At 57.1% G+C, this 11,851-nt stretch overlaps 1 protein-coding gene across 2 annotated transcripts in view; it reads right to left on the bottom strand.

Moving 5' to 3' along the window:
- The window catches only part of SMOC2 (SPARC related modular calcium binding 2), a 161,276-nt gene extending 150,991 nt beyond the window's left edge, over nt 1-10,285 (bottom strand). For both annotated transcript variants that reach the window (XM_040239197.1, XM_040239198.1), the window contains exon 1: nt 10,038-10,285. In XM_040239197.1, coding sequence (XP_040095131.1) covers nt 10,038-10,121 — 84 coding nt within the window. In that variant the 5' untranslated portion in view covers nt 10,122-10,285. The remainder of the gene's footprint in view (nt 1-10,037) is intronic.
- Nucleotides 10,286-11,851: the final 1,566 nt, after the last annotated feature.

Raw genomic sequence — 11,851 nt, 5'->3', positions numbered from 1 at the left:
AGGGAGAGACAGAGAGAGATAGGGAAAGACAGAGAGATAGGGAGAGACAGAGAGAGAGGAGCAGAGACAGAGAGACGGAGGAGAGAGACAGAGAGACAGACAGGGAGAGATAGGGACAGACAGAGGGAGAGACAGAGACAGAGAGAGATAGGGAGAGACAGAGAGAGACACTCAGAGAAGGAGGGATAGAGAGACAGAGATTAGCCTCTAACTCTACCATTTCCTGACCAATGAAATTCTTTTATCCTTTCTTGTGTTAAGTTTGGGGGAAGAACACAAAGGGCAAGGCAGCGCCCTGGAGCTCTGGCCTGCAGCGCCAACGCCCCAGCACCAGGAAGGGAGGCCGGCGGCCGCCCCCAGGCCTCAGTCCGCATCTGGGCACACCCTCAGGAGCCCCCCACATCCTGACCTCTGCACACGTGGGGTCACAGAGCTGAGCCCAGAGACAGGACCCAGCATCGGGTGTGTCCACGGGCGATGCACCCCCAGAGCCCCAAGAAGCCCCCGGGGCCCAGGGCCGTCCACAAGGGGCCACGCTGAGGCTGGGCTGGGCCTGGAAATGACTCCAGGTTCCGAGGGGGTCACAGGCTCCAAGGAGCCTGAGACCACAGGCGGGACCCGCCTCCCAACCTCAAAGGTCTGTAGAGGACCTCCGGCCCTAGAGACAGGCCTTCCTTGGTCACAGAAGGACAAGGGAACAAAGCCTCAGAAAAAGGCACGGGTGGAGGGAAAGGGGGCGGGCAAGGGGGCCACTTAGGACTTTCTACACCCGCCTCAGATCCTTTCATGCAAAGAAATGTCAATGGTTTCTGGCCAGAGGCAGCCGTCGGTAAGAACTCAGCTGGGGGGCAGGGGCTGGGCCTCACCTCCCAGGACCCTCGCCCCACAAAGCCGGGCTGCAGAGCCTGCGGGGGAAAGGCTTGGTTGGAAGAGAGGCCTCGAAAGCCTGAGGACCGATTTTCTGCAGTTGATGTTCTTCCGGGTTAAGATCCATCATAAGTGGACATGTGTTAAGCACTTCCATTCCCAGAGAGCACGGAAATGGGGTATCAGCTTAGCCAACAAGTGAAGCCACTGCTTTAAACAAAACCGGTTTACTAAGTGACCAGACTTTGCAGCAGAAAGGAAGTCCCATCTGGCGGGCAGCAGCAGAAAGGAAGTCCCATCTGGCGGGCAGCCGACCCCGCAGACAACGCGGGCACCTCCCCGAGAGGGGAGTGGGCCGCGTGGGCGCCGGGGGCTCCGGCCTCCAGCGCCGGCCGCCGGGAGGGGCGGGCTGCTCTCGCGCGCCGCCGTGTGGCCGGCGCGGGCACCTCCGCGTCCACGGCCGGAAGAGGCCCTTGGCCCGGAGCCGCACCTGCGTTTCCTGCGGGTGTAAACGGGTGTCAACCGCCTGAGATGCCAAGTGAGCGGAGAAAAGGATCCGGGACTCCACCTGGGTTTTATCTCCTGGTGAAAAGAAAGACCTCGTTTGGGCAACTCCCTGCAAAAGATACACCTTTGAAGAAGGAAGGCCCGAGCCCATCGCCAGTGGATCCTGCAAAGCCGGGACTGCGCCGACGTGCACGTTCAGGTCAGAGCCTCTCTCGCTTTCCTCACCCTCGGGCGCCGGCAAACATTTAAATGCATCACCCACGAAAGGAACAGGGCGGCTCGGTGGGGCTGGTGCCAGCCCAGGAAACGGCTCTCTGCCTTAAGAGGGAAGCGGGCAGAGTGTCGAGTCTGAACTCACAGCCTGGGTGCTGCGTGCGCTCAGGCCGTGCTAGGATCGCACCTGCGTGTGTGGGAGATAACCGGTCTGGGGGCGGGGGCGGGCTGTCCGGGGCTCACCGCGGGCCCAGCACCCTCCGCTACAGTGTCGATTACTGCCAGAGAAAGTCACAGGTGGGTGGCCTTGGGAATCCTAGTCAGGGTCGGATACTTCCCAAGTCACTGATTCTCGGGAGGGGAGGGGACCCCCTTGGGGCTCTTTCCTGGTGCAGGGCATGGGTGCAGCAGCTGGAAGGGACCAGCCCTGGTCTCACCTCCTGGGAGCCCACCCCTCCAGGTCCCTCTACAGCTCCACTTACAGGACAGTGAGGAGCGCTTAGCAGACTTCCGTGAGCCAGAGGGGAGAGCTCCAACCTGCTAGTGGGGTCAGGATGCAAGCCTAGTTTTAACACCACTAGCATATAAAACACCACTTACAGTTTCTAGAAATTCCAAAAAAAAAAAAAAAAAAATAGTGAGGGGAAGAAATTGGCTTAATGGAATCTCAGATTCACGAAGTGACTTGGGCAAGTGGGCCAACCAACACACAGACAAAGGTGTGCTCCTCATGTGAGATCCTGCCTCCGGTCCTGAGGGTGTGAACCAACCAGAGCTCAGAACGGAGCTTGGTTCAGAAAGCGGAGGGGAACACGCAGGGCCTTAGATGAGAGGGTGGGAAGGCAGGAGCAAGCGGACTCGTGGCGGATGACGTCCATACGTCCCTCATCCTCAGAGTCCTCCCGACACGGCAAGACAGAATCGCTGGAGCCTGGGAGGAAGGGCCAGGTCAGAAAGGCACGAAGGAGGTGTGGAGGGCGTCTGGCCTTCCCAGACCTAGTGACCTGCTTAAAATACCTACGCTAACGGCCCAGGGGAAGCAGATGACAGGAACTGTTGGTTCCTCAGTAGGTGGCAGTTTTAAAGATGATATGATTCCCAGCCTGCATTCAAACCAAGCCTGCCAGCCCGTGCGCCCAGGCCCAAGGAAAACCCTCCCACGACAGATTCTACTCCATTGTGAGTGGCATTAAGGCAGGCAGCAGAATCTCGCACCATCTCTCTTTGTAATATTTAAAACTTTCCGTGCACCTGTTTATCCAAAACAAAGGTCTCCCTGGCCGAGACATTCCTGGGTGAGGCCCCTTACGTCACGGCCAGTGTGGCCCCTCGGAACAAAGGGACCCCCCTCCCCTCTGCCACCAACAGGAGTAGGTCTAAGGAAGGAGTGGACGGCCCAGCCTCACGAGCAGAGTCCTGACTGTGGTCCTGACCTGGCTCTGTCTGTCTGTCCCTGACTCAGCCGCTTCACCGTGAAGAAGCTACCAGTCCTCTGAGACAGGTGCAGGAGACATTTCTGTGGCTGATCTCTGGGAGGGAGGCCGAGGCGGGCCTTGGCGTGTGTCTCTGCTGTATAGAGCTGAGAGCACTTCCCAGAAAGGATGCTGGGGACGCACGCCTGCAGCCCTCACCCCGAAACCGGCCACAGAATCCCCAGACCCCATTCACTTGGCCGTCTTAACCCTGGAGCCATCTCAAAACTGAAAGACAGTCACTTCTGTCTTTCAAAAGCCATTTTTTTTTAATTATAAATGTACTATTTTTTTTTAATTCTTGATGACACAAACCCAAATACTCTGTGGAATCAACTAAGAGACAGCACAAACGACGCCCTGTATCCGTCATCTGGACCTCCTGAACAGTTTTCAAAATGGTAAGCATAAATGGAGTTTATCATTTTTTTTAATAATTTCTGCTCCACACTGAACAGTGATTCTCATCAATGGGGTGAGTGTGTCTTGCAACTTGCGCTATGCGACTTACAACAAGTCTGTTTGCGACTCTAACGTGTAGTGTGAGGAGGGCACCACAGCGATGTCCAAACAAAGAGGCAGCCCAGGGTGGCTCTGGGGTCTTTCCTCGGATTTGTACATTTTTCTCAACATTTTAAGAAAAACTGTGGTAGAGCAAGCAAAGCACAGCCCTGTGGATGGAGTTCCCTTGAAGAGAGCTTGACCGGGGCCTGAGCTAGTCTGTTAGTAACCAGGACAGGTTAACCAGAGTCAAGGAGGAGAAGGCAAGTCTATGCCACATTCTTATGAAGAGGAAGACAGGCCCCAGAAGTGCTTGATGAGAAAGGGGCAATGACATGTAAAAACCCCAGCATCAGGGCTCAGCTGTGAACGCACATCAGAGCCGTGTTTTAGAGTCGTCACGAGACTGCTCAGCCAGGCCAGAGGGAGCCGGGTAACCACGACCTCACCGTCCTCAGCTGGAAAAGTGGTCCCCCCAAAATTATCACTCTGCCCACTTGGCCATGCACTTCCCATCATTCCTCAGGGTAATAAAGAAAAAAGAACATTTCTTACCCACTTTCATTGAAACAGAGAGATGGAGCTCCCAGGCAGGAGTGACAGGCCCACCGCCCAGCACTCAGCGCTCACATCTGGATCAGACAGAGGCCAGTGAGACCCTCTTTCAAGGCCCCAGGTCCACCTCACAAGCACCCAGCCATTGCCAGCTCCAGGGGGTCGTGGGCTGGGCCGCGGAGGGTCTGTCTCCCCGGTCCACTGGGGGCTGGGATGGTACAGAGCTGAGCAGGGCAGGCAGAGGCGTGGGAAGTCAGACAGACGTCCCCAGGAAGGGAACCACGTGTCTGCCACGCGCTCATCTCGCAGGGAGGATGGACCCGTTTGTTCCTAGAGCCTTGATGACAGCGAACAACAAAGCAACCCCCCTCAGGCCAGGTCACCGGTAGACGAGAGCACTTGGGGCCAACCCACTGATGAGCGTGCTCTGTCAGCAGCGACGAAACCCAGCAAGCCTGAGAGCATCCCGAACGAGAGGGGCCAACAGATTCCGTCGCACGTCCTCGAGTGTTCTGAGCCAGGGCTCAAGTACACCACAGATCTCTGCTCATCTGAAGCCTCCGAGCTTTCTGAAACTTCACTATTATTGGAAAACCCTTTGCCAGCAACCTCAAATGTTAACAGCTGGCTGGCCCCCCACAAAAATAAACATAAACAGGGCGTGTGCTCACCAAGGGGCCGGGGCCGGTCACACGACGCAGGGGGTGAGGGGCCTGAGCCAGCCACTGGGGCAGAGCGAGGTAGAGGGGCCCTGCGGATGCTCTTAGGGGAAAGTATGAGGGGGAGGAACCAGAAACTTCCTGTCCACTCTCGGCTCAGATGGAAGCAGTGACATTAAAGGCCGCAGGAGAAGCAAAGGAATCAACTGTGATTAGGGCAGAGGCATAAGAGATAGAGAGGAAAGGTGATCAGGGGAAAGAAGAGGGGAGGAGAGTGTTGACGCTCATGTTGAGAGAGAAACACGCTCCCAACTGTCTGGACATTTCGCCTCCCCTTAAATGCCAGCTTCATTGATTAATATCCCATTTTATGTCAGACATAATAAAAATCTGAATATGATTATAGTGTTATGAGTCATTCTGAAAGGGCCTCCTATTCTAATGAAAATTTTAATTAAACCTGGCCAGGTAGTACAAGTTTCCATTTATAATGTCTTGTTTCTCAATGCTGACAATATAAATGAGAGTCACCATTTTACTGGGTTCTATTTATTTCTGTTTTATTACAAATCTCTGCTCTTTGGTTTTCAGCCTGGGACTACAAAACCGCATAAAATGCCTGTTATTATCACTTCTAGAATAACCTCTTCTTAGCCCACATGGAATTAGGATTGCACTTTCTGAACCCTTTCCTTCCTTGGGCTTCAGTTATTAATAAACATTCAATATATTAAGTGTTATTCAAACTCTCGAGATGCACAGAAATTAAGAGAAGTGTCATCCCATTGGCTTCCCTGGGGGCTCAGATGGTAAAGAATCTGCCTGCAGTGCAAGAGACATGGGTTCCACCCCTGGGTGGGGAAGATCCCCTGGAGAAGGAAATGGCAACCCGCTCCAGCATTCTTGCCTGGAGAATCCCAAGGACAGAGGAGTCTGGCGGGCTACAGTCCACGGGGTCGCGAAGGGTCAGACACAACTTAGCTGAACAACAACAACGTGTCCCATTGCCAACGCCATCGATTAGGGAAACATAAATGAACTCAGAAAACTATGACTGATCTTTCTTCTCTAATGCCAGAATCCACCTGGAAGTTCATCACTCAGCATCTACAGCTTGTAAATGTATAAACAGTTATGTTTTAATTAAAAATACATACAATGTTACCCTTGCCCTCTATTCCAATGTTACATTGCCAATCTTAATAACAGCCTCATTCCAAAACCCTAGACTCTCGTGAAGGCTTATTTCGATATAGAATTACTTAGAAATCTGTCCTGCTCTGAACCATCGCAACCTATGTTGGTTACAGCGATGCCATTTACTGCACAATCTTGTTATAGCCTGAAGTTGCTTATAGTTTTATTTATGGTCTTGATTTCAAATCAGAATTAAAGCGACTCCTCCAGATGTTTGGGTTTCCAGTCGCCATGTAAATGGGCTTCTAGGTTGGAAAATTTTGATGATGTTTAGTTTCCTTTTCCTTAACCACCTCCGTGGTCCCTCTTCTGCTGATGAATGAAACGCAGCTTTCCCAGAGCAGCAAATGTGCTCAGAGCATTTGCAAAAGGAGAAGAAAAAAACCATAGTCGCTGCCTGAGAGCTGAGCAGACAGTGAAACAGTGGGGAGCAGGACCGTCCACGATTGCCTGGAGCTGAGGGGGCTTCTGACCCCACGTCTCTGCACCGTCAACGGTGGACCCGCTTGTGCCGACCGCGGCATATTCCGCACCATCAACAGTGGACCCGCTTGGCCGACCGCAGCATACTCCTATGCCGTTGCTGTCGCTCAGCGACCCCGTGGTGTTCGACTCTGCGACACCATAAGCGGTAGCCCACCAGGCTCCTCTGTCCTTAGAAGCCCCCGCCCCGACAGACAGCTCCTCATCACGTGCTGGAGGCCCGTCAGGGGACGGGGGAGGCCCAGCTGGACCGGCCTTGAAGGTGACCCAGCAGACAGGCAGGGAAGTCTGCACCCTGGCCCCCGCCCCTGCCCAGGGAAGCCTCCGGAAGAGAGCAGTGTGGAGGGCCCCAGCAGAGCCTTTCGAATGAGGGTAAAGCAGAGCCTTGCTGGTCAGGCTGCTGCGAAGTCAAGGAGAAAACACACACCAAGTGTCCCCGGAGCAAAGAAAGCTCAGCCCATGGGCAGCACCCGGGGTGCATCCTCACAGGTGGCCAGAAGCCACATGAGAAGCAAGGCCACTGGCCTCTGCCTTCTCAGTGGGGGCAGAACTCCCGCAGGCAGCTCTAAAATCAGTCCACGGCTCCTCCCAAACACCCTGAGCAAGGAGTCACTGGGAGTACAGTGCCCCCTGGAAACACCCAGGAAGGAAACACCCACGTCCGGGTTTGCGGACTTCTGCCAAAGCCAGCACCGCTGCGCCCGTGACGGAGCAGACCTGCGGTCATCTGGGCCACGTGTGAGCAGGTGGCCGACTCTGGAAGGTGCTCCCTAGGCTTGGCCACGAGCAGGATGGAAACCGGACCGGATCCAGCCCTCGAAGAAGGAAGGGACAGGTGAGGATCCCAGCAGGGGTCAGACACACCTCTCGCCCCTGCCTGTCACAGGAAAAGCACGCAGTTCGTGGAGGACCAGGCAGTGAGGCAAATCCTCAGAGTCACAGGGATGCACACAAAGGTGCCGTTTCTAAAGAATGACTTTAACGGGGAAAAAAGGGAATTATTGAGCAAAGCAGATTCTCTTTGTCTTGAACACCAATTAGCGGAGGTGGTCAAACCCACCGACACACGGGGGAGACACATCCCGCAGCCAAGACCGCCCAGTGCGGGGAGCGGGGGGACCAAGGCATCACCCAGGGACGCCAGTGACAAGCTTCTGACCCCCAGGAGGCGGGCGCGCCGCCTGCTCCCACCTGAGGAGACAGGGTGGCGCCGAGCGGACAGCCAGGCCGGTTTCCTCGCTTGCTGGTCCAGGATGGCACCCCCACCTCAACAAAGCTCCCGCTCCCCCAGGGTGGCGTGCTGTGCTCCACACCCCATGAACAAAACCACCATGAGGCCAGCGTCCCCATGCCCGAGGGGCACAGCCACCTGGGGAAACTACGGCGTCAGAACCAGTGGCACGGCTGCCATCAGAAATAGGGTGAGTTACAGAACAGGGGTGTACCGCGAGCGGACATGAAAAGCCTCACGTTTAATCCTGGCACTGAGCTAAACAGAAGGCGTTGCTTGATCGCACTTTACAGCAAGAACACTGGCGATTAAGACAGCTAAGTAATGTGCCTAGGATCACACATCCAGAGCACGCCCAGTGATCACTCCCCAGCTCCCCGGGACTGGCACTGTCTCTCTGGTTTATTAAAGACCAGATGTAAATCCTGCAGAGAGAAAGCCATCCTGCTGGAAACAAGCGGTCGCCCCCCCCACCACCTGCAAACTGGAAATCGGTCTGAAAAGAGGTGAGCACCTCCAACGTGCCCTCACGGCCCATCAGCCAGCTTCTTGATGTGCTTGATGAGGGGTGGGGCGGGGAGGGGAGCTTGCCAAGATATGTCAGGGCTTTAAGCTTTTCTCCTGGAGGCTGAAGCCACACAGCATTTTACTTGCAAAAATAGTGTTAAGACAAACAGTTTTGAGGGAAGTGCAGCCAAAGAGGGCTGGTACCTGCGCTCTGTGTGCCATTAGCTTCGCACGGGGTCCTGTGCAGCCGGTGCCACCAACACCCAGGAAACCCTGAGCGCAGCCCGAGGAAGGCCAAGGACCAGGGCAACCTGAAAGCGAGTGTTTAGCTTCTAAGCGCGGGATGGAAAAGAGAAGAAAACCCAAGGGAGTCCAGGAGTTCCAGGAACGAACACCCTATCCTGCTTTTCCACCCAGAGACCGGCAGATCCAGGAGGCCCCCTGAGGTGGCATGTGCTTTGGGCACTTTCAGAACAACTGTGGCCGCGGAGACAGCCTGCTGCAAAATAAGTGAGGCTTGGGTTCCATTTCTCTGGGGCCTCGGATGCCCCGCCGTGGGCGGCTGTTTACACAAGCGCGCATCTAAGCCCATCGTGTGTGTCCAGATGGGTAGAGGCACCCACACACAGCAAGTCTCGCGTCGCCGCCCCTCTGCGGAGATGAAGACCCCACACGGACCGCTGAGCCTCTGGGAACCTCCTCACGATCGGGTAGGCAGTTTCTAATCTGCACGTCATTTGTGAGACGCAAGGCAGGGACCAGGGCCGCCCCAGAAGAATTTTAGGTATGAACCGTGAACTCACTAACTCCTTCCCCCTGGTACTGCTCGAATAGGGGGGGAAAAAAAGGCTCCCAGCCGGCTTGAACTTTGCTGAAAAGCAGACCCGACCACAGCCCAGCTCACCCGTTGGTATTTTCGATACAATAAACGCCTTCAGGACCGTCCCGGGCACTTAGAAGCATCTCTCCACCAGAGGTGTTCTCTCTCCCTGCGTGTTTTCTCAAGCACTTGTTCAAAAACACATTTAAGTGGAATGTTTTCGTTTCTGCAGATTGCATTAATTATGGGTTTGCAAACACTGCAAGCCCACGAGGTCTGCCCGAGCCGGGGGCTGGGACACCCGGGCCGGGCCGGCGGCTTGGCTCGGCCCCTGCGCGGCGCTTCGAGCTTGGCACCGCGCAACGGTGGCCGGGCCTCGCCGAGAAGTCGCCGCTAAGAAAGCAAACCCGGCCGCGGTCCGCGCGGTGACCCTGGCGCTCGGCGCACCCTGCCCCGGGGGCCCAGGGCCGGCGAGCGCAGGACGCGGAGTCCCCGGCGCCCTCCAATGTCTGCTCGCTGGGACGAGGGGAAGCAGTCTCCACGTGTCACGGCATCTGCTGCTTCTAAGCTCACGTCCCCCGGGAAGGTCGGGCCCAACCTGCGGGGCCCAGGAGCCGGGCCCCTTCGCCCGCCCGCCGGGCAAGAGTCACGGGGTCAGTACCGCGCGCCCAGGGCCGAGCCCGGGACGCACCGAGCCCGATGGGCGCCGAGGCCCCGGCAGAGCCGCCCTCGGACAGTCCACCGGGCGGCGCCCTGGCTCCCGGACCTGGTCTTCCGCGCGCGACCCTGCCCCTCGTGAGGGGGCGGCGAGGGGCCCGCGGAGCACCCCTTGCCGGTCCACCCGCGTCGGGGGACCCCAGAAGCCGCGCGCGCCCCGCGGGCCGCCCAGGCCCCACCTGCTCGGGCCACGCGGGCGGGAGGGTCACCTGCTCGCGGCGCCTGAGCGCGGCGGCCGGAGGGGCCCGCGGGGACACGGCCGGCCCCGGGCAGGAGGCGGCGCGCCCCGGCGCCGCGGGCCCACTCACCGTGAGCGCCGAGAACTTCTGCGCGGGCGCCGGCGGGAGCAGCGCCGCGAGCAGCGGCAGCCAGCAGAGCCGCGGCAGCAGCATGGTGGCCGGGCGCGGGGCCGGCGCTCTCCAGCCCCGAGCGGGGCGCGCGGGCGGCACTCGGGCGGCGGCCGCGGAACTGGCGGAGGGGCTGCTCGGGTCCTCGTCCCCAGCGCTCCGGGCGGCCCGGACTCGACCAGCTGGCCCGGCGGTCCTCCGCGTCCTGCGGCGGCCCCGGCTCCTGTCAAATAACTCCGGAGCTTCCCGGATCCTCCTCCGCCCCCCCCCCCCCCCCCCCCCTCCCCTCCCCCTGCCCCACCTCCAGCGCGGCCGCTGCGCTCCGTTCGCTCGGCTCCGACGCCCGCTCCACCGAGCGGCCGCCGCGGGCGCGGGTCTGAGGGAGCTGGAAGTGGAGGGGACCCCCAGGGCTGTGCTGCAGCCTGTGTGGGTGCTGCGTGTGCGCGCCCCCTTCCCCGCACACGCGCAGCCATGTGCACACACGCACACAGATGCACACAGGCGTACACGCTCTCTCGCGCGCGCGCAAGCCCTGGGACAGCAAGATACACCTCGCCCTCCCATCCCAGGGCGCTGATCCCGTCCTCGAAAGACCGGTCCTGCTGGCCGATTCACCCCCCTAGAGCTAACTGGAAGCCTAGGTCAGTCCACAGTCCTCCTGGGGGCCCTGGACCTCTGGGCTCTAACGCCACCTCGTCCAGGCTAGAATTCACCTCTCAACTTTATGGGTGGGTTAGCTGGCTCTCTAGTAAGGGTAGCTGTGAGCAGGGCGCCCAGCACCGTCCAGAAGGTTCAAGGAGGGTGGCATCTTTGCACGCCTTTCCGCAGGTGCATCCACTCCGGGATCTTGGGGGACCTAGAGATCTGGAGCCTGACTTGCAGGTAATCAGGACCTGGAGCAAGCGTGGCTACTTCTAAACCCTTTCAGGCATCGATGAAGCCAGCATAGGGGTGGAGAGGGTCCAGACTCCTTGGTGCAGACTGATGGGAAACCAAGAGAATTTCGCACGCCCAGACTCTGGACAGTACTCATCGCAGACAACATTGCAGAAATAGTTTCTCCTCGGCTTACAACTTCACAGGAGAAAGCCCTGATTCTAGCTCACACAGAAAACCAAGGGAGTGAAGATTCTGGAGAACAATGCTTCGACTGACTTGTCGGCACACCGAGAAAAAGAAGAAAACAGAAAATCCAAATCTGACTTTTAATCCCGTGTTTAATCCGAAGCTTTGGCAGTGCGTCGGGGGCTGTATCAGCAGGCTCTGGGCCTGACCGTTGAGACAAAGCCTGGGCTGTTCCAACCACGGGGTCCCACGCTGAGGTGTTTTCCGGATGAAAGGGACAGACAGAAGGCCATGGAAAGGTGGGGAGGAAGTGTGTGTCTTCTCGAAAGAGGGCTGCTCTGTGAATTCTCATTCAAATTCCAGAGCCCAGAAAATCTATTAAGTATTATACTTAAACACATTCCTTCTGGCTTGAGGGCTCAGAAAGAAACTGTAATAAAACCAGGACTGCTCTTGGATCCGAGAAACAGGTGAGCAGAGCAGCTGCACATGGTTAAGTAACTAAGGAATGCTATTAGGAAACGTTCATAAAAGTCGAGGGAGAATACAAAGTAAATACTGCCTACTGCTGATTCTAAGATCACCCAGAGAGGAAAATTTGCATCTAAAACTGACCTGAATCCTTCAGCATTCGCTGCCAAAAATGTTGCTTTTACTTTCTGCTTTATTGAGAGGACTGCAAGCTGATAGCTTAAATATTTATTTGTTGT

The sequence above is a fragment of the Oryx dammah genome, unplaced genomic scaffold (genome assembly GCF_014754425.2).
Source record: "Oryx dammah isolate SB20612 unplaced genomic scaffold, SCBI_Odam_1.1 HiC_scaffold_4, whole genome shotgun sequence".
NCBI classification, from domain to species: domain Eukaryota; kingdom Metazoa; phylum Chordata; class Mammalia; order Artiodactyla; family Bovidae; genus Oryx; species Oryx dammah.
This window is presented reverse-complemented; position numbering and strand designations above follow the sequence as displayed.